The sequence below is a fragment of the Canis lupus genome, chromosome 31, assembly GCF_003254725.2.
Source record: "Canis lupus dingo isolate Sandy chromosome 31, ASM325472v2, whole genome shotgun sequence".
NCBI classification, from domain to species: Eukaryota; Metazoa; Chordata; class Mammalia; order Carnivora; family Canidae; genus Canis; species Canis lupus.
The window spans coordinates 38,442,014-38,464,473 of record NC_064273.1 but is presented as its reverse complement, the minus strand read 5'-3'; the positions used below and the strand labels follow the sequence as shown (position 1 = coordinate 38,464,473).

The window sequence follows — 22,460 nt, the reverse complement described above, 5'->3', positions numbered from 1 at the left end:
CAAATTCCTTAATGTGACAAGAGGTTATGTGCCAGAAATAACACTCTCTAGCGAAACATCAGAAACCCCCCCACCAACCCTTCGTGACCGGCTCCACACCCAGGGCGGGTGGGGGTGCGGGGCTGGCGACCATGAGAACCCACAGGACGGGGCTTGGCCGCTGCACACAACCAACCTGCAAAGTTGACACAGCCTCAAACTTCAACAGGACTTTCAACTGAACCTGTGAAGCTAATTCTGATCTTACCCTAAAGAAAAAAAAAAAAAAGACCTAGGGACGCCTGGGGGGCTCAGCAGTAGAGCGTCTGCCTCTGGCCCAGGGTGTGACCCCAGGGTCCTGGGATCGAGTCCTGCACTGGGCTCCCCATTGGGAGCCTGCTTCTCCCTCTGCCTGTGTCTCTGCCTCTCTCTGTGTGTCTCTCATGAATAAATACAATCTTAAAAAAAAAAAAAAAAGACTAAATGTGTGAATAACGGAAATATTTTCTTACAAGAACAAGCAACAAGGAAGTGGGCCTACCGGACGCTGAGGCAAATCACAAAGTGACAGAAATCCTAACAGAGCAGCGTCCTGGGGCTTCTGGGGAGACGTGGGTCCCTCCCGCCTACCCTAAAAACTAAGGATTAAACACAAATATAATAGAAATCAAAAACCTCAAAACACCAGTGCACACATGCACGTGCACACCACACGTTTCTAGAGCTCCACCCCCCAGGAGAAGAGCAAGGCCTGCATGTTTAATCCTGCACAACCAACCGAGGCTCTCCCGTGCACAGCGTGCTAGTGAATGGGGTCTTCAGCGCCATCCGTATCTCCTAAACAGTTTTATAACTTTTTATGTGGGACTGAAATATTACCGCGTCCTCAGATTTGGGTGCCTTTCATTCCAGCCTGGGGGCTCTAGGAGGTGCAACCGTGAACTTAAAGGGGTGTCAGTTCTGTGCTGTGGGCTTGGCACGGGGACCCTGGCCGGCAGCACGCTGCAGAGGACAACGGGGCCCCGCCCCGCCCAGCCCAGCCCAGCCCACTCCCCCATCTGCCCCAGAGCCAGAGCCAGGGGCGCAGGGGGAGAGAGGGGAGTGCCTGGAGCGGCCTCTGAGGCCTGGACCTTGCTACACCCTCTTCTGGCACCGAAGCCTCCCTTCCACGGTCCAGGCCAGGTGGGAAGGGGCCTCCTGTCCACCTCTCTGAACCTAGGCTGCAAACAGCCCCTTCACTGACTTCTCTCCAGGTAAACCCCTCTGGGGGTGCTGGTTTCTCCCTGGGGGGGGGAGAATCTCACGCCCAGCCCACTGGTAAGCAGAGTGGCAAGGAAAGGCCCATTCTACCAACTGTGTGGTCTAGAGCAGCAGATTCTGAGCATTTTGGGGGTCGGGGGCTCCTCCTGCCCCTACCACTCCCTCTCCACTGGCTCTGGAAGGCTGCCAGGGACCGACACCCCTTCATTCTACGTGGCTTGAGGTGTAATCAAGAAAGCATTCCACATGCTGAGCCTCCAAAAACACCTTCACTGGCTAGGCAGATGCTGACCATGGGAGAGTTATATGGCTGGGCTCTCCCACCAACAGAGTTCAGGAGGAGGAGGAGGCAAGCACATGCCCCGTCACTCTCCTCACATCCCTGCCCACACCTGCTCATCGACTAGAAGCTGGGGGAAGTTCCTTAGAAACAGGCCTGACGCAGAGAGCACTTGACGGCACCGTGCCGTGCGCACCTGTGTAGCCGGTCCCAAGCCCTGGCCCTGGGCTGGGCACAGTTCACACCCCTTCCTTCAGTGCACCGAAGGTTCAAGGCCCTGTTGGATGATGAAGAGAGGACACGAAAACACGTTTGGAGAGGAGGATGCAAAACTCTATCCTTTTTAGGCAGCATGATTTTTTACGTAGAAAGTTCTAAGAAATCTACAAAATAACTATCCGCATACCTGATTTTACCACAGTCAAAGGATACGGTACTTTTAAAAACCCATCTTCTATATGCTAGTACAAAACTATGTGCTAGTATATGCAGAAAACGAAACTTTTGAGAATCCCATCAATAATAACTTCAGAAAACATGAAGCTATCAGTAATCAGCTTAATAAAACCGAAACCAAAACCATGTCAGACCTCTACCCTGAAAATTCTACGGCGCCGAGAATGGACGTTAAAGAAGATCCACATAAATAGGGAAATACATGTTCGTGGACTTGCAGACTCAATATTGTTGACACGGCAACTTCCCCCAAAACGATCTACACACTCAAGGCAACCGCAGTCACAAGCCTACCAAGGTTGGTGGTGGTAGCGGGTTTAAGACGTCGACGCGCCTACAGTAAATTTACACAGAAACGCTGAGGACCTGGACTCACACAGAAGAGCCAAGAAGGAGGGCGTCTGCTATGTGAGGCCACAACCTCCCCAAGGCTGCCCGGTACTTGTGAAGGCGTCAAACAGAACCACACTCAGGAGGCCACGTAATGTTCTGCAAAGCAACCAAAGCAATCACGAGGGAAGAAAAGTCTTGATGGCAAATAGCGCCAGGATAACTGAGCATCCACGCGGAGGGGGAAAGAGCCTCAGCCGGTTCCTCAGGCCACGAACACTAACTCAAGATGGATCAGAAACCTAACTAACCTAACCATTATGAAGATTTTAGAAAAGCAGAACAGCATCTTTAAGACTTTAGATTGGACAAGGTTTCTAAATCAGATGCCTCAAAATTAAACTTCTCTTCGTCAAAATCAGACATACCTCTGAAACCAAGTATGAACTTTACGTTGTCTAACTGAAGCTTAAAAAAAAGGAAAGAAAGAAAAAGAAAACGAATAGGCAAGCTGCAGTCTGGAGGAAAATCTACAGCCACGCGTGTGACGCAGGGCTGTCCTCCGGGACGTCAGAACAATTCCTGGAGCATGATAACAGACGGCAAAGGGCCCCATGAAACCACACCTGACTGGAGCACACACGCAATGCTCGGCTGGCCTGAGAGCAGAAGGCAAGGAGCAGCCGCGCCCTGCCCCACGGGGAGCCAGACTCGCTGTGGCCAGGACGCCCCTCCAGGACGCCCCTCCAGGACGCCCCTCCGCGGCGGAAGTGTAAACATAGCACCACTCTAGAGAAACGTCTGGCAGTTGCTTATAAAACTAACCATACATCTGCCCTCCGACCTGGCGTTCCATTCCCAAGGATTCATCCAAGAGAAATGAGAACATACTCCACAAGGAGACCTACAAAGAATGTTCGTAGCAGCCTTTTTCATAGTAGCTAAAACGAGAAAACGAGGTATCCATCAATAGGAAAGTGGGAGCAAACAGTGCAGCCAGACAAACCCTTCCCAGCAAGAGAAGGGCACAGGCTACAGCTACACGCAGCAGAGGCCTCCCACGCGAAGCAGACATCCAGAAACAGACAACACACCCTGCAAGATTCCACTTATAGGATGTCGAGAGCAATAAAATCTAAAACTGTGACTCAAAAGACGAGACCGTGGTCACCTCCGGGGCGGTCGATAATGGGCGCTGAGTGGGAAGGCGCAGGAGGCTTCCTGGCAGGGGGCTGGCCTGCATCCTGCAGGAACTCTGGCTGCACCAGCTTGTGCCCTGCTCACAGGTCACTGAGTGGCCCTCAGGTTTGCACCTCATCGCATGACAGTTCCACTCAAAATAAAGATGGAAAAGAACCATCAGCAGATACTGAGCTGTAGCAGAATCACCCGGGAAGAAATGTCCTGACAGCCGTGCACTCAGGAATGTGGGGCCAGCACACGGGGTGGTGGACAGACGGACGGGAATGGGCAGATGTGGTAAGGAACAGGGTCCACGGCACATCTAGGTGGTGGGAATCAGCGTGTTCACTGTCAAGTTCTCCCTGCTTTTCTGTATGAAATTTTCATGATAAAACCAGGTAAGCCCGTGCCGGGCGGGGCAGCTCACCCAGCCCTCCACTCCTCGACACAACTAAGAACAACGAGCCAAGTAACTCAGACCTAAAGAAAGGAAGAACAGGGTATTAGAAAACCAGAAACTAATAATTTAGGGCACAAGAAAGTAGAACTGACTAGTAAATACAAGACTTAACTCTTGCAATGGGAGAGAGAAAGTAACGAGAAGGTCAAGAAAGGGACGTAAATACAGGACAACAAACAGGACCTGGGACGATGAGAGGCCAGGGGCCCCTTGCCAGTGATGGTGGGGATCTGATTAGAGCAGATGCTAAGAGGGGAAAATAGGAGTGGCCACACCCGGCTCGAGGAGTGACAACAAAAGACCGAGCAGCACGGAGAGTTTCCAGTACCACGGCACGCTGGAGTGCAGAGGCACGCAGGGCCCACGGCCAGTCTGTCTGCTCCGAGTCTAGATGACAGAGAATACTCCGCACAACCCCACATGGGGACTGTGGGAAAGAAAATGCACAAATGAGTCACTTATGTAACCAATAAAGTGACAAAATATAAAATAATTGCTGGAAGAAGTTGACAGATTTCTCTAGAAAATAAAAAACATAGGTTTTCTTTAAAACCTTCAAGGAAAAAACTAATTTTAACCAGGAGAGGACATACAGAGATATTACAAATTAATTTTAAAAATCAGCAAAATCAAAAATTTTAAAATATAAATAAATGAACACAAAAAAATAAAAGTCAGCAGAATCATACTAAAATGAGAATAGCAGGGGATCCCCGGGTGACTCAGCGGTGGAGGCCTGCCTTCAGCCAAGGGTGTGATCCTGGAGACCCGAGATCGAGTCCTGCATCGGGTTCCCCACGGGGAGCCTGCTTCTCCCTCTGCCTGTGTGTGTGTGTCTCTCTCTGTGTCTCTCATGAATAAATAAATAAAATCTTAAAAAAAAACAAAACAAAATAAAATGAGAACAGCAAGAAAAAACTGCAAAGCAAGCCTCCTAAAATGCTTAGAAAACCATCAGTGAATATTCAGGATCATGAAAAATAACTCTCTTTTCCAAAGACACTTGGTGGGAGCGAGGCACCCAGCACGGGGAGGCGTCTGCTAGAGCCGCGTGACGAAGCCCCTCAGACAGGCCCTGGGAAGGAAGGGCCAGATGCCCCGTCACACCCAGAGCACCCTGGGCTGCCTCGGCCTGGAGAAAGGTCTGCAAGGCACAATCTCACAGGAAGGTGGCGGGCCCACGCCCTGGGACGGTTGGCCTGTAAAACCCTCGGGACAGCAGTCATCTGCGTGCTGATGAGCCAGCCCTGAGCACCAGAGCCATGTGCTTGGGGAGGAGGGAGTCAGGGCGCTGCCGTGCGGGGCGGGGGGCACGGGGACAAACTTACTCTGCAGCCACCTCTCACGCCGCAGCTTCAGTTTCTCCTTCTTGGGCAAAACAGTCCTCGCCTCTGCACCTGAGGACAGAGACACACAGGGGTGAGTGCGGTGCTCCGTTCCCACAGGGAGGACCGGGAACTGGGCCCCCAGGCCAGGCGCGGCCCTGTGTCAGGACGGATCCCTGAGGGCCTCCTGCGAGGCTGCGCCAGGAGGACCTCTGGACGGGATGCAGGTGACCAGGCAGCCAGAGAGGCCACACAGCTCACAAGGAGGAAGCAGGTGCTCTCCGGCTGGGCAGAGAAGCCCGGTGGCTCCGGGGACCCGGCCCCCAGAGCAGAGGCTCCCGGTCACCCCGTCTGTAATTTCTCGGCACAATCTAAGCAAGAGATGGTCCCAGACCTTGTCGCTGATTCCCCTCGGGTAGTAAGAAAAGTCCACTTCTCTTCACACAGAGCTTCTCTGGAGGCCAGCGTGGAAGGTGTCCTCAGCGTGTCCCCGGCCTCACCCGCCCGGCAGGACACGCCCTCTGTTCCTAGGACACCTCCCTCACCAGAACGCAGGCCGCTGGCTGCCCTCCCGCCAACCTCCCGCTCCCCTCAGCTGCCCTCACTGGGGGGCCTGCCCTCACCCCAGGTGCCTGCACATCCCCTCTACGGGTTAAGCTGGTCCCCAAACGCATACGCTCAAGTCGTCGCCAGAACCTCTGCGTGCACCTGTGTTTGAACACAAGACTGTTAACAAGGTCACCAGGGTGGCCCCGATCCAACAAGACTGGTGTCCCCGAGAAGAGATCAGAACGCAGATGTGCGGGGACGACAAGTGAGGACACGGGGACGACGGCCGTCTACACAGCCGGGAGAGAGGCCTCGGGGGAGCCAACCCCAGCAGCACCCTGACCTCAGCCACCCGCTGCCTGGGCTGCCCGGGTGTGGTGCTCGTTCTGGCCGCCCGGGCTGACCGCCTGCACCCAACTCCTCAGGAGCCGGGAGGCCCTGCACCTGCACCACCAGCCGGGCACCAGGCCACCAGCCCCACCTGCCCAGTGCCTGCATGGATGCCAGTTACCAGGTGCCGAGGCGGCGGCGTCCCCACTGCCCACAGAGGCAGGGGCACAGGGTCACACTCGTTCACTAACCACCTGGAGGAGCCTGCGGACCTTTACGAGCGCTGGGTATGTTTCTGTCGGAGGGGCCGTACCCACCCCCGGGGTCAGGGGACCCGCCACGGACCGGCCTGGAGAGAAGCAGGGCAGCTGAGCGCGGCGGGCCGCCATGGCGCGGGGCCCCGAGCTGGGCCCTCCGAAGCTGCTACCAAGGTCCCAGGGGGACACACACACCGCGGGTAAACCCAGAGCCACGGCCCGAGTACAGCCTTTCCAGCGCTGAGAAATTGCACACGGGCCGGCCGCAGGGCGTGGGCCCGAGGGGGGTGTGGTGCCGGATGTCCCAGGGCTCTGCCTCCCTGCCGGGCGAGCCCGGTGGCCTGCGTCCAGCTCCAAGGACGCTCGGTGGCCTCCAGCGGCGCTGGGCCAGCCTGCCTCTGTGAGGGCGGCGGGGAGCTCTCCTGGGTTCAGGGCTTCGGAGCCTCTGTGTTCTAGGGTGAAGGGCACAGGGTGACTCTGGCATCGGGTGCAAGCTGTGATCCGAGCCCACTGCGCCCCTACCCTGCGGCCGGGCAGGACGGGGCTCCAGCATGGTGTGAGGCTCCGGGGTGCCCGCTGCCTGCCCCACGTCACGGCCGCGGGAACGCAGGAAGGCCGGCTGGGGGGGGGGGGGGTGCGCCGGGCCATCAGACGGCCTCTGGGCCTCGGGCGGGCTCCATGGCCTCGGCCGGGCTGGGGCACAGGCAGGCTCTGGCGCGCACCTCCCTCCAGCTCCACCTCACGCCCACCCCTGCCGGCGGCCCCGACACCCCCTGACCCCCGACGCCGGAGCAACCCAGGGCGGATGGTTTCCAGCAAGAGGAGGCGGCGCGCCTGTCAGACGGGACGTTCCAGCTCCGAGCGTGCGGGAGAGCCCGTGAGAGCCGGTGCTCCGCGAGGACTGAATCCCCTCGGCGGGAGTGAGGCCTGGCGCCGCGGCCTTGTGCTGAAACTTCCAGGCGCGCTGGGGCTGACCTACTTTTCTCCCGGCCGCCCTGACCTCCCGGCCCCACCGGAAAGTGGAGGCGTCGGGACTCCCAGTCAGCCTCAGCCGCTCAGGATGGGGGCGGGTGTGAGAGGGTGCCCAGGGCTGCTCGGGGGGACCCAGGCACCGCTGCTCCTCCTGCTGCACCCCCGCCCCCCGCCGCCACCAGGGAGTGCGGCCTGATGCGGGGCAGGGAGGGCATCTCTGCGGGCTTGTGCGAGCGTCAGGGGCCTCTGTGGGTGGGGGGCGACAGTCCACAGGTCGCAGGGCCGTGTCAAGCCACACATGGGGTGACGACAGTGCCCCCTGTGGGCCTGGGCAGCGAGGCCAGTGACAGGAGCAGAGCTGACCCGCACGCCCAACAGGCTGAAGCAGGAGGGTGGCCCCCCAGGGAAGCATCGGACGCCGGGACGTGAGGCAGCTCGCTCTCTCAAAGGTTCTGGGAGATGCTTTCTCGACACTCCTACAACTTCCTGTAATTTTGAAATAAGTTCAAAACAAAAACGAGTCTGTGAGCAGGAAAGACCGACAGACTCCCAGCCCTGCTGCACCTGAATGAAGAACAGGCTGAGCACGAGCCCAGGGATGCCTGTGCCCCGACCCCACCCCAGGGCCTCTGCCCAGGAGCCTGGCCGCGCAGCACAGGGGACACAGGAACTGAACCTGATGTCCCTGTACACAGCTGGCGCCTGGAGAGTGAGGCCCTAGGAGCTCCTGGAAGCACCGGCAAGAAGACCCCACAGGCGCCAGGCGGCAAGGATGGGGACGGGCACCACAAGCCCTGCTCACCTGTGTCCTGCCGCGGGCCCCCAGGGCATCTGGAGGGTTCCAAAGCCCAAACCCCTAAGGGCGAGGCAAAGTCCTAACTGTGCACAGAGGCTACAGCCTCGAACGAGACAGACAAGAGGGCAGGAGGGGCGTGCTGGGCAGTGGGCCAGAGGACAGGCTTCACAGAGGTGGTAGTGGGGGTGTCGGGGTCTGGGCACCCAGAGCCTGAGGCTGAGGCTCAGCGTGGCAAGGCAGCCGCCCAGGTGCTCCTCACTGTCCCTGGACGGTCAGACCCGGAGCAGAGGCATCCTCGGAGGCCATCTCAGGGCCGCGGAAAGAGATCCGCAGATCCTGGCAGGGGAGAGGGGGCCTGGCCTGGGGCGGCCTCCTTCCTGGAGCTTTTCACACACACACACAGGGGAGAGGGGAGAGTAAGGAAGCCCGAGTGCCTCCAGCTGTGTCCTCTGCCCTGCTCGCTTACAGCCCAGCTCGGAGGCACCCTCGCATGCCCGGCAGCTGCTCTGGCTCCCGCCCCCAAGCCCCTGGCCAGGCTGGCACCTGCTCACCACAGCACCCTCGGTGTCCTAGCCGACACCTGTGAAAGGGGATGCACCCCATGACCGTGGGCTGAGATGGATCAGGACATGCTCAGGGGGCCACATGGTGGTCTGTCCAGTCCTGGTGCCAAGACTGGCCATGACCCCACACGGCCCCTCTCCCTGGGCCCAGCCCTGGACAGGCCAACCACTGCCCCGCAGCATGGCCTGACTCATTTCTACACAACAGCAGGCCAGTGGGGCCTCTGCCACAGGGGCCAGCAACCAGGGGTACTAGTTCACATCTTACCCAGGAACCACCACCCCAGATCCAGCCCCAGAGCATCCCCCGAATTCTGCTCTGGCTCTCGATTACTCCCACCCCACCTTGTCAGCTTCCCTCTCATGGTCACTGTGGTTACAGGGTGCTGGTCCCACACATCCTATTCCTCCTGACACCCTGCAGACAGCTGGGCCATTTCACAAAGGGAACCACTGAGGCCCAGAAGGAGACCCTGCCCAGAACCGTGCAAAGACAGCACAACGAGCATCTCCCACGCCAAGGCCGACAGACCCATGCGTCGGGTCACCGTGCCCTGTCCCAGTTCTTACAACAGAGTGAGCAAATCAAATCTCCAGTCACCTTCTATGTGACTGGAGTCATGCAGTCAGCTCTATGTGACCCGGGACAGCAGAACACCAGCCTTGGAGAAACGGGGGTGGCTGGGATTACGCTGGGCTCTTTGGTCGCAGGTGGGAGGTGTGTAAGCATGGCAGGCAAACCTGGGCTGCAGTCCCTCCCAGGGTCACTGTCCTGGGTGTGCCTCACGTCCAGATCCCCTAGAGTCTACACTACAGTCCCACCACCCTAGGGGAGGGGAAGGAGAGGTGTCCAGCAGCATCTCCGACAAGTGACAATGTGACTGCACACTCTGGGGCGGGTCATCCCAGCCAGAGTGCCCAACCCCAGCTCAGGGCACGTGCCAGGGATGCCAACTCTAGGGCAGGTCTGGCCTACCCTATGTGACCCAGTGAGCGTGTGTTCTCCCTTGGGGATCAGAGAAAGTCTCCAGAACCTAAAAACCATCAACCCACTGACCATGCTGAGCACGGGAAGACGGGTGGCCTCCCACATGCTGTACCTGTGCCCCACCCACCCACCTTCAGGGCCCCCTCCAGTCCCCACCCTCCACCGGGCCTGAGGCGCCTCCACAGCCCTGGGCAGTAACCTCAGCTATAGACCAAAACAGCTCGGGCAGCCCGGGGAAGGATGGGCACAAACTCAGGTACCAGCCACTCTGACAAGAGACACAGCTTCCTACAGCAGGACAGCGAGCTCGATCTCCAGGAGCAGGCACACAGCAACCTTCTCATGTGGGTAAGGGGAGAGCCGCCATGGGACGTGTCTGTGAGGGTCCAGGAGAGACCCTTGGACTGCAACCCAAGACGGCCTGCGCCCCAGCAGCCCACCTCCCATGCGGTCTGCTGCCGGGCAGGACGGATGTGCTCATGGACCTGAAGAAAAATCAGTACATAGTTAGCTTTCCAGTAAATGTCAAGAACCTGTTGTATCACAACAAAGATGTGCAAAAACCAGGCACAGGTAACAGGAGGAGGCAGCGCAGGTTTCAGAGCCGCTTCAGGAGCAGGATGGCGTGACTGAAACCTCGGGCAAAGGCAGCCCCAGACACAGACACTTGCATCACAACTTCTCAGTAAGTGCAACCAAGACACAGATTTGGGGGAAATAAAGAGGGAATCCTTCCCGTCCCTTTAGCATCAAAATAAGGTCCCAATGTGTGAAGTGTATAAGCAACAAAACCATAAAAGTACAACAGAGAAACACGAATGAGTCACCAAACATGAAGGAAGTATCAATTTGGCTACAAACAGGTCAAGAACTTCTGGAGCGAAAAAGTTACGTGAAGAAACTCAAAAGGCGTCACTGATGGGGACACCAACAGGGAGCGAAGCAGGCAGCTTCCTAAACAGCTTTTCTGAATCAACAGGAAAGACAAACCGCATAAAAGAACGGGAAGGAGCAGCACGGGGCTGCTGACAGAGAAGCAGGGCTAACAGCTGCTGAGGAAGGGCACGGTTTACAGGCCAGCCCCCCGCTCACCCGACATCGGCAGAGACCCAAGCGTACACCGGCCAGTCGGACCACAGGCAGAGGCAGACTCGCACCCGGAGCGGGAGCTCCCCAGGGGCCGGTCTTCAGCAGGCCGGTGCGCGGGGCCTGCTGTTGTGTCACGGGCTTCTCGCGCTCGGTCCCCAGTCAGAGGCATGTACCAACACCCTGGGCCACACGTGGGGACTTGTGATGCAAACCGGGGGCCAAGGGACCATCTAGCTCCTAAAACCATCCACGGACTTTTTAAACGTCTGCATATCTGACTCAGCAGTTCTGCTGCTACGTTTCTATCTACAGACGGATGTACTAGCATCCACCAACACGGGTGGACAGGACGTGCTCTGCAGCGTGGCTGCCATCATACACCAACCCCAGCAGCCTTGCAGAGGAGCGAGGCCAGCGTGTGCTGATGGCCAACCGTGCCCAGCACTCAGGGAAGCGAGGGGCAGGGCCAGCCATGTGGCAGACAGGGGAAACACAGAAGCCTGTGGGGGGGGGGGGGTGCTGCACCAGAGTCCCCGCATGCAGTCCCCACGCTGGAGCAGCAGGCAGTGGCCTGACACCAGCCTGAGGAGAGCAGCTATCCCTCCCGGCCAGGGTGTGTGAGTGCCGTGGGCTCCCCAGGAGGGACAGGATGGGCCCGGCACCCGGTGGCCAGAGATGCAGCCTGAACAAGGAGGGCCTGCTCCCCACCACGGCAAGCCTGAGAAGGCGGTCACCTGCAGACGGTGCAGCTATATTTTGTTCCCTTCATTGTCCCTGTTTTCTAGACAGAAACCATTAAAAAAAATTCTTTTTTAAAGCAAAGATATAAAAAAACTAGGGACTAATTTCCCTAACTTGAGACAGCGTCTGGGAAGAAAAGTGACAAGATTATTAACCGAAGAGACCACATCAACATATTCTCATAAACACACCCAAGTTTTACTGCTAAAGCACCCTTTGGTTGATGAAAACCTCTCCCAGGATGGAACTCCCAGATACCCCAAATTGTAGCGCAGGTCGATTCAAAACCCTGAGGGCCAACTTCTAACACAAAGACCATGGTGAGGTGGCCGTCGGCGCGGCTTTCAGAGCGGAAGGCCGACAGGGCCACCAGCGGCTTCGGTTCTGTGGCGCCAGAGCTGTCCTCCTCCGAGGTGGCCCTGCCGGCCAACAGACTGACGGGAGGAACAAGGAGCAGCACCCACGGGCAGTACCCAGGGGCTCCGGGGGGCTCGGCCAACCTGCTGTGCTCCCCTCGGGGCAGACTGTCCTCCAGCGCCTGGGCCCCTGTCCCTGCAGGACCCCGTCTGCTCCCCCCTCGGCGCCCCATCCTACCTGCGCCAACCTGGCCCATGTCCACGGCCTTCCGCAGGCTGCTGTCAGGAGACCAGGTGGGGGAACCCTCCAGAGGGGGCCAGAGGGACGGCGAGCAGCACAGACGCATTCCGACGACAGAGGCCAACAGCCCACCATCTCGGGCTCCCTTGTCTCAGACACCACCTCTACAGCTGCATCACAGCCAGGCCCCCAACAGGGCCATCAGGCGGCACCCCCACCCTGGGACACGCAAGCCAAGGCCAGCCTCCCCCGGCAGCTGCTGCCAGGAAGCAAGGGGACCCTGGGCGAGGTGCACTCCCCTCCTCGCCCCTCCCCACAACCTTCTGGCACCCGGGATGATCCCACAGGGCCAGGACAGGCCCTGCTCAAGACTCCTGGCCAGACAGGCCCCACACAGCCTCCCCGAGCGTGGCCAGCACCGAGCACGCACAGCGAGAGGGGGAAGTCACGGGCAAGGGCAGGGGGCGCACAGGAGGGCCCCAACCTCCCGGACTCCGCCCGAGCACCCTGAGGTGGGCTTTGGCAGATAGGCAGCGGCTGCCAGGCGCCTGGGCCACAAAGCCCCCATAAGGTGGGCCGCGCAGGCGAGCAGAGGCCACGCACAGGCCTCCTCTCAGGCACCGGTGACACGAGCGGCAGCAGGCGGCCCGGCGGGGTGCTGCTGCCAGGCTCCACGAGCAGCAGAAATGTGTCGAGAACCTGAAATAGCTCCTTGCCGCCAGGTCCAAGGTGCCAGGTTTAGAAATAGCACCCGCACTCGGAGAGCATCTCCCCACCGCGCCTCCTGCAGCACGTGCAACAGCCGCACCACGGAGCAGTACCTCTCATGTGGGAGTGACCCCCGGTGACCACACAGCCCCACGGGGTCCGAAGAACGATGCCAGGGGACAGCACTGTGAAGACAGCATCCCCTCGTGGAAGGAAGGTTCTGCAGAGGTGGAGAGGAGCAGAGACGCTCGAGGGGTATCGGGTGATGACGGAGCCCCCCCCCCCCCCCCCGCCCCGGCCCGCCACGACCAGGCCCAACTCCACGGCCGGAGGAGCTCTGTGCCAGCGCAGCCCCCCACCCGCCACGTCTCCTCCAGGCTGCGGAGAGGCAGGCCAGGGCACCGCGAGCCCTGCAGGAGGCACCCAGGGCTATCCCAATCAGACCCCCAGACGGAGCCAGCGTGGGGTGCAGCCCCAGGCACCAAGAGCCGTGAGGCCGGCTCACGAGAAGGGCAGGCGGCGTGAGCGCTCGGCTGTCAGTGTGTGGGCACAGCGGGTCACAGACCCAGAATCCCACAGGGGGACACAGGCGCAGCGGTCTCCGAGGGGGAAGGAGGCGCTGTCTTTTCTGGATGCACACCCTTCTCCACTGTGAAGTGTTCCCTTTCACAAAAGTGGTTTTAGGGGGAGGCCGGTCTCGAACTTCCACGCCTCTGCTAGGGCTCAGCCAGTCGTGCTGGGCTGAGGCCTCGGGCGCCCACTCACACACCAGCTCCGCTTCAGGGGGCCAGGACCTCGAGCAAAACAGAGTGAGGTGCTTCTGCCAGTCTGGCCCCCGCCCCCCCGAACCCCAGCTTCCAGAGCAAGCCCAGATCTGCTCCCTCCCACCGATGCGCAACACCCCCCACCCCATGCATGGAGAGGTCTGCTGCGGCAAGATGCTGGCCCCTCTGGAGGCCATGTGTTCCCCCACCGTGCACGCTAAACCTCTTCTAGGACAGGTAAATCCAACAAGTGACCTCAGTCTGATGGACACGCAGCTGGCCGTGCTGCTCTAGGACAGAGGAGGGGGTCGCCAGGAGCCGCCCCGTCACCTGCTCGGGCCACGCTCTGCAGTCAACTCTGCAAGGATGCACGCCCAGGGCCCCCAGCAACCCTCCTGCACATGAGGGGGCCAACCACAGAAAGCCTCAGGCCGCCAGCGAGGAAACGATGGGCAGGACGTGGCCGAGCAGGCGGGCTCCTGACTGCCCCCCGAGACAGCAGAGGTCACCTCCTGGGACAAACGCAGCAGCGTACAGATGGCTGGCGGGCTGAAGGCAGCCCCCACCAGCAGCAGGAGCCGCGCGGAAACGCTCCTGGGCAGGCTGGCCTGGGAGCCGCTCCAGTGTCTCCACAGCACGTCCCTCGCAGGAACAGGCTAACGGGACAGCCACTCACTGCTTCCAGAGAAGAGCTGGCCTCCCAGGTCCCGGGGGCAGTGAAAGGCACACCCGGCCACAGACGCCTCCTCACACCAGCACTGCCCACTGGCCCAGGAGGCGGCCTGGGCACAGGTCAGGGTGGGACGGACGCCCAGAGCTGTCCAGGAGCACAGGCAGGCTCGAGCACCCTCAGGGTTTGAGCCCGATCCAGACCTCGACCTGGGGCCTCGGCCAACAGGCACACCATGGCCCTGCAGCGTGGCACCCCAGCGGCTGGCCTGTAGAGTGGGGCACGGTCCTCCCGGTCCCATCCTTGTCCTTCCCCACAGACAGGCAGGACCCTGGGCCTTAGTCCTGCGAGGTGGCTGCCCAGCTCCCCTGATGGTCTCCCTCCATTCTCCAGAGGATGACTCACCTGGGTGTACCCTGAGCCAAGCCAGGGACCCCTGATGGGAGGAGGAGGGGTCCATTGCTCAAAGACGCTGTGACTGTCCCTGAGGCCCTGGACCTGGTGAATCATGACCTGTGGGGCCTCCACCCTGCTGTGGCTCACACCACCTCCAGGAGCCCGGCGTGCTGGCGTGTCCCATCTCCTCCCCACCCCCAGGTGGGCTGTGTAGCTCTGCTGGCATCTGGGTCACCAGTGCTGGGCAACAGCGTGCGGAGAGGGCGTGGGCGGGGCACGCCTGCAGGGTACACCAGGGGCCGGCTGGGCCCCACCCGAGCCCACAAAGACACCTAAAAGCCAGCAGCCCTCCTCCAGCACAGAGTCAGCCCCCTCACTGCCCTCGGGGCTGCCGGGATGGGCAGAGACTCCCGTGAGCTCAAGGGGCGGAGGCAAGCTGCAGCCTCGGGGATGCTGGGCGCTCCCAGCCCCTTGGCACCTCAGGCCACATCCTCAGCGCATCTGCCTCAGCACACGCTGTGCACACAAGTCCTCACACGGCTGCCGCAGGGCCCGTGGGCTTCAGCCAGGTCTTCCTGTGCTTTACCTCCCGCAACGAGCCCGTCTAGAAACTGGAAGAAGGTCCTGGAGATGAAGTGGCTTTGGCTTGTCCCAAACTGGGGAGGAAGGGGATCCATGCACAGGACCAAGCACTCCCACGTTCCTCCCCCCAAAGCCCGGATGACAGAGGGGCAGGAAGCAGGCCCCATGCCCTGCAGCCTCACACCCATACCCTCTCAAAACCACCCAAGCAGGGCTCCTCTGGGCTGCGCCCTTGACCTTGCCCTTCCCTGCTTCCTGTTGTTAACAACCAACGGGCTGGAGGCAGACCAAGGCATCAGCAGCCCGACGGCGGGCCGCTTCCTGCCCCGGCACCGCGTGACTGCAGGGCCAGATGCCATCCGCATTCCAGCACAGCGGCCCGGCAGCTGCCAGCAGGCCCAGAGCAGAAGACCCTGCCTTCCAATCCCCCACCTGGTCAGGGGCGCAGACTTCGGGCCCGCAAGTCAGGACGCCCCCAGAGGCAGTGGGTGCCCCTCCCGGGGGCTGGGCAGGGCCGCTCCCCCCCAGGGCCAACACCCACAGCAAGGAACCAATACCCTGGTGAGAGCAGAGGAGCCCACAGCCAGCAGCCAGCAGTCACAGGAGACGCGGCCACCTCCAGCGGGCGGGCGCCACACGCGGCAGCAAGGACACGGGAAGGCTCTCTGGCTCCCGAACCTGGCAAAGGCCCCACCCGCTGCAGACCTCGGGGACCCCCTGCAACGGTCTTCAGGAGGACCAGAAGCCACGGGGCTCACACAGCCCCTCGGCCAGGCGGTCCCCAGACCACTACCAGCAAGGCCGCCGCGCTCTTGCCTGGGCTGGTCCAGAGAGCAACAATGCCCTCTCCTCGCTCCTCTCACATTCAGGGTGGCATGGGGACAAGGAGGGAAAACCTGCCGGGGACTTTGTCCCGCCCCTGCTTCACGGCTGGAGGAATTAGTGCGAAAAGTCTTTGAAGGGGGAGCTTTACAAAATCCCCCAAGGCCCCGCATGGTGCGCAGGAGCTCCGCTCCCCAGGCAGGGCCAGCCTCTCCAAGCCCGGGCGGCCTCGCGGGAGACGCAGCTCTGCCGCCCTCTGCCGAGCACTCTCCAGGCCTGCACCTGCTCGGGCGGGAGCGAAGGTCACAGGCCTGCAGCCCGGAGCGCGGAGCCCGGAGGAGCCCGGAGCCCGGAGGAGCCCGGAGGAGCCCGGAGGAGCCCGGAGGAGCCCGGAGGAGCCCGAGAGGGCAGGCCCAAGGCTTCGCCCTGGAGCCTCTGCAGCCCGGAGGCTGGCCCAGTCCACTCGGCCCCCAGAGCACCTGCCAGCAGCCTCCGCACCACCAGCATGCGGCCGCCCAGCGTGCTTCCCTGCCTCTCTTCCACCACATTCCCTAACCAGGCCTGTCCTCGCGTGCCGGCCTCACTGGCTCAGGTCCCGGGCCAGCACTGCCCAGCCCAGGCCACAGGGCTGAGCACTGGCCCAACAGCCCACCTCCCGTGTGAGAACAACGGAGCTGGTTTTTTGCAGCTTTCCAGACAGAGGAATACAGAAGTAGAAAGAGAACCAGCAGAGTGGTGTCCTGTGCAGGGGAAGGGTACAGGAGCCCGATGCTCACCCTGGACCCCCGGGGGCCCCCAAAGACAGGTGCGGAGGAGCTTCAAAGCCCCTTCGCACACAGGTCCATGAGCCCACAGAGCCTGACCCTCGGCAAAGCCGAGTTCTGCTGCTGCTGCTGGTGGCGCCATCTGCTGCAGGAACTGGGGGTGACCTCCGGCTCCACACCACAGCCTCCTGCCCCCAGGGTGGGAGATGAAGCCCCCCAGAGCACCTCACTGGGAGCTCAGTGTCCCTGCCCGGGATCAGAAGGTAGGCCCAAGGAGGGACAGACCTGGCTCCTAGGCTGGCAGGGCTCCCAGAGGCTCACTGCACAAACTCAGAAAAGATGGCACCTGCAAAGCACCCACAGGGTCCAACGGGCCCCGTGGGTGAGCACAGGGCCGCACGCGGGAGGAGCATGTGCACGCGTGCTAGGGAAGGGGAGCCGCACGGGTGCACAGGGTGGGGATGTACAATGGGCCAGAGGATGGCCCCACAACCAGGCTAGGGCTCCCCCGCAGGTTCAGCCTCCTCCAGACCATACCCGTGGCATGGTGCGGCACGGCGACCAGAGGCAGGCGCAATTCCTTCTGTGACTCATCCCAGGGCAAGGACTCCAGGAGGGACACGTCTGCGCTAATGCAGGCTGACAGGCACGCTCGTTCTCACGGCCCAGCAGGTGGCCAGGCAGCAGATGCCACCTTCCACAGGCCCTGAGCCTGCCCCAGGCCACCAGCCCCAGCTCATCTGTCATCTCCCTGTAGGCTCCAGGGCCCTGGCCAGTTGGGAGACAAGGTGACACAGGCCAAGATGGAAGAGCTGCGGGCAAAGAGGGAGACGAGGTGCAGGGGGAGGCTGAAGCACGGCCGCCTGAGCTGTCTGGGCACCTCCAGCCAGCAGGGGAGGGGCCATGGCTTCCGCAGCATCAGCTGGGCTAGAATCAAGCACCATGTCAAACACGTCCGGTCTGCGAACCCGTCTTCACCAAAACAGGCCAAACCTAGGAGGCGAGCAGCGTCTTTACCGCCCTTTCCCAGACGAGGAACACGGCCCAGAGCAGAGCCAGTGCCCTGCCTGGACTGCAGCTCGTGGGCTCCCGAGCGCACACTCCTACCCGTTGGCAGCTTGGCCCCAGGCTACGCCCACTTGAGGGTCCCCGGGACCCAGACCTGCACCCGAGGCCTTCCGAGCTCTGCTGACTGCAAGACCACAGAGCTAACAGCCCGTCGCCAGGCCCTCTCCTTCTGTAAGCAGCTTAGTTTTCTGCGTGCTATGGTATCTTGACGTCCTAAAAATACACCTTCCTGGCTGGGGAGACTCCCTGCTCCGGGCTAGCCAATCCCCGTGCTCGGCCTGCTAACCTCCCCGGTGCTCCCACCCCGTGGCCCCGTGTGCTTGCTCCTGTCTCGAGGACCTGAGAGCATAACACACTGTTCTCCTGAGCTCCTCATGTCTCCTTGTGAGCACACCTGACTGCCCGTCCCTGAAAGAAAGCCAAGCACCTTCCTTCCTTCCGCCTCCCCTCCGCCCCAACCCCTGTGGTTTTCAGGCTTACACCACCCAGACTTCTAATGTTCCCTTTGCTGGGAAGTAACATCCTGCTCTTTCTGGGTGGCCATGCTTTCTGTGGTGGTCTAGAATCTTCTAAAGAGCCCTCAGACTCCGTACAAAGCCAAGAGGTAACTGAGTTTCGCCCACTGAGCAGAGATATGAGCGCAAGGTCCCAGATCTGCGGTGACCACGGGGACTCCCACAGGACTGCAGCGGCTGCTAGGACCCAATCAGATCAGGAAGGACTGGGTCATGCATAGCGAAGAACCGAAGAACCGAGAGGACAGGGCTGGGGTCCAGGATCGCCAAGAGTCGATGAGAAAAGATGGAGACGCTTCTGTACTCCTCTAGCAGCCAAGCAGGACCCGCGAGGCTACTGGCCAGTATCCTGATGTGGCGGCATCACAGACACGGGAGGGTGGTGGAAACAAGGTCAAGCAGGTCGGGATGGGGTCCCAGTGACGCTGGAGCTGGCTGGGGACCACCCTAAGGTGGGCACACAGCCTCAGCTGCTCTCTCTGCACAGGGGAGGTGGGGAGGAGAGGGATGTGGGAGGACTGTGACCATGCCCTGCAGGGAGTGGTGCCAGAGGGAGGCCCTGCTGTCCTACATCAGCGAACTGGGCCCCTCTATTGCCACTTCACCTCGTCCTGTGCCACGTCCTCTGTGAAGGGGGACAAAGGATGCCAGCCCCTCACGGACATGGGAGTGCTACCTGCATGCTAAAGGGGCCCCAGACAGCTCCCAGGCGGCCACGTGACACGCCTGCCCGGCAGATGCAGTGAACCAGATGCTCCAAAATCCAGCAGCCAACGGTGTGTAGCGCCAGGGCTCCAGTGCAGGACCCAGAACTAAACACTAAGGCTCTGTCCCCTCTGTCCCTCCAAGCTGTCGGGGACACTGCGGCACAGACGGCTTCTCCCACCGTGCCCTGGGCCCTCACCTGGGGCCAGCCCCTCACAGAGACCCCACTGCAGGCAGTGGGCCCGGCGCCCGTAGAGAGCCCACCTACTCAGGTGTGCGCCTGCGCTTCAACAGTCACGGCTCCTCCTGAGAGAGCTTTGTCAGCGTCCCAGGAACAAGAGCCACGCACTCTGCAGCTACATCCACCGGGCCCCTGGATGGAGGTGGCAAGAGCCCAGCGCTCAGCATCAGGCAACAGGTGTGGGTGGGCCGTCACTGCAGGCTGAGCGCCCACAAACGTGCCGCTCACTCAGAAGGACGAGAAGGCGAGAGCACCAGCCCAGGGGCCCATCTCCCGCTGGCTGCCCACCCACACCGCGGGAAGACAGCATCTGTCGGCAACCTGGAGGAGTAACTTCCTGGGCCGTGTAAACACCCCAGAAGGGCTAACCTGAACAGTACACACAGCGCTCACCCACGTCTAAGGAAAGCGATAAAAACCGTCCCAATGTGTAGACAGACCAGAAGAGGACACTGAACACGCGGAGAGTCTACGTGCCCGCGGCCTCAGGTACAGGCCTGCCCTGGCCCCAGGTCCCCGCAGGAGCACAGGGCTCACACCGGGGCGGGACGCAGCCAGAGCTGCCACCTGCTAGGTGGCATTCGTCCTGAGACACAGTCGGCAGGAGGGTCTGTGAGGGACGAGAACAAGCCACCCTGGAACGTGCCGCTTTGGCCGCCGTGAGGATTCCCCTGAGCCGGAGGCAAATGGGATCGACAGGTGAGGAAGGCAGCCCTCCCTGCGCTGCCCTTCGCTGACTAACAGCAGAAAATCCCGAAACTGACCGCCACGGGTCCCTCTCCTGGGACATCTCACGGCCGTGAAGATGAGAAATCAGCACCCGGATGCACCTGCGCACACAGGCCCTACTCCGCTAGGTTTCCCCCTTAGGATGGCCTTCTCGTCTGCCGTTGGAAGCCACAATGTGAGCGCTCTGCACTTACCTGACAAGGAAACACTAATAGGTTCACGTGTAACAGCAGTATTGCACGTTTATATTTTAAGAGCCCTCAAAATATACATTAAGATTTTATTAATTTGACAGAGAGACAGGCAGGCGGAGCCGCGGAGAGGGAGAAGCAGACGCCCCGCTGAGCAGGGAGTCCGACGCGGCACTTGATCCCAGGACACTGAGACCATGACCTGAGCCACAGGCAGATGCTTAACAGACGGAGCCCCCCAGGTGCCCCTGGAAATATATATTAAAAGAATTTATAAGTAAAACCCTGTTTGTGTCAAAATAACCCCGTATGTGTCGAAAGAGGGTGACGGGTACATAGGGTATCCTCACACCGTTCTACTTAAACGCACATTAAAACTTGTCCATTAACAAAAAAAGCCTTTCAAGAACGTACAGGCTAACTTGCAGCTTGCCTGGCACACACGAGTGTGTTAGACCAGCCTGGTGCCAGAGCTGTAAACACCCGGACCTTGGCCGCACGTTCTCACCTCTCCTGACGGAAGCAACGCTCCTCGTGTCTGGGTCCAGCTTCTGCACCAAGGCACTGGGGTCTATCTTGGTCCCGGCAAAAACATCACTGTTCACGAAAGCCCATTCCTAGGAAGGAAAGAAGACGGAAGACTTCCCTGCGGCTCCAGAGCACAAGGCCAGGTCGGTCCCGGGGCGGGGGAGCCCTTGGCGGGGCGTCCAGGTGAGCAGGCCAGCTCCTCCCCGAGAGCCTGCGGGAGGTAACCCTCGTCCCCCTCCGCCACCCGGGTTGAGCCCACTGGGAGCTCGCAGCTGGGAACCTAAGGCACTACTTCCCGCCTGCCTCAGAACACCGGACGGGCTTCGTTCCTGGCGCGGGGACCCTCTCAGAGCAGACGGGATCGGCAGCGATCGTGAGCTGAGAGGTCAGCCCCCGGCGCACCGTGACAGGAACCAGGTTTCCTCCCGAACCCGCGCCATCTCATCCTTCCCAGAGCACTCTCTGTTTCATGACCACTGCTGGACCTCGGCAATCCCCCCCCAGGCTTCCGACCCGCGCTCACCCCACAGGGAGACTTCAACCCCCCTCCCCTCGCCTCCCCCCGTCACTGCCGATCACACTGTGCTGAGCCAGAGCCCACCTCCTGGGCCCACCTGGCTCATTCCAGGTCCAAGCTCCAGGACTGGGGCGAGCGGGAACTAGCCTGAGGGCCCAGGTGAGGGGCTGGCCTGCACCCAGAGCTTGCACAGGGCACCTCAACGAGAAGCCCACGCTCCTCAGGAGCTCCCAGGGTGGGAGGGAAAGTCAGTAAACAAGATAAACAAGACACACGAGGAAAATCACAGGGGCCAGTGCTGGAGCCTGGGAGGCGGCTGGGAGGACCACGCAGTGAAGGCCACCCCAGTGGAGCCCTCCCAAGGAGGAGCCGCAGGGGGTGAGGGGCAGTGCCGCCCCCGGCCGCGTGCACACAGCCAGTCCTCACTTTGCATCACGTGCCCATTTGGACACTGTCCACGGTGGTGCTTTACAGCTTCACATTTCTGGACCCTCACACATGAGGGGTTGATGCTGCGCCACTGGTGTCCTTCGAGGACTGCGATGTCATCACGTGACCAGACCCCCGGTGGTCCGTCCGTGGAACTTCCTCCTCCACGCCACAGCGCGGCCCCTGGACTCCTCATCGCTACTAGGCCCATCTGCTGCTCTTCCCCTCCAGGTTTCCTTCTGCTTCCTTCTCTTCCTTCCACGTGTTAGACACACTCATCCCAGTCTCCATGTGACAATTCAACCTACTGCCCTCCCAGCGTTGAACTCTGATGCCGACTGTCATGCGTGGTGGGCCGTGTCCCTCTAACTTTGTCCACAGTCCTGAGTTCAGCAGGTTTCACTGGCTGTGGGAATCCCACGAGGCCTGGCCAGCACAGGGACGGAGAGCCAGGGCTGCAGGCGAACCGTCGGGTGGACAGGGACAGGGCTGTGGCAGGTTGTCCCCAGCAACCACTTCGCCAAAGACAGTTACAAATGTCACCAGAAAGGAAGAAACTGCAGCTCAGGAGCTATGCCCTGCCCCAGTCCACCTTACGGAAACCCCGGGAGCTCGGCTCCTGTGCCCCTCCGTCCCCCAGCACGGCCACAGCCCCTGGTCCAGGGAGGTGAGGCCCC

General features: G+C 60.7%; 1 protein-coding gene across 5 annotated transcripts in view; it reads right to left on the bottom strand.

The window, feature by feature from the left end:
* Positions 1 to 22,460, bottom strand: part of SLX9 (SLX9 ribosome biogenesis factor) — a 34,048-nt gene that overhangs the window by 9,743 nt on the left and 1,845 nt on the right. For 3 of the 5 annotated variants that reach the window (XM_049104659.1, XM_025462173.3, XM_025462174.3), the window contains exons 2-3: positions 20,818 to 20,926; positions 5,276 to 5,344 (exon numbers count right to left, since the gene is read on the bottom strand). In XM_049104659.1, the coding sequence (XP_048960616.1) occupies positions 5,276 to 5,344; positions 20,818 to 20,926 (178 nt within the window). Of the gene's footprint in view, positions 1 to 5,275; positions 5,345 to 14,701; positions 14,850 to 15,278; positions 15,478 to 20,817; positions 20,927 to 22,460 lie in introns of those variants that run through there. The other 2 variants (XM_035709235.2, XM_035709236.2) reach the window with 2 other exon arrangements.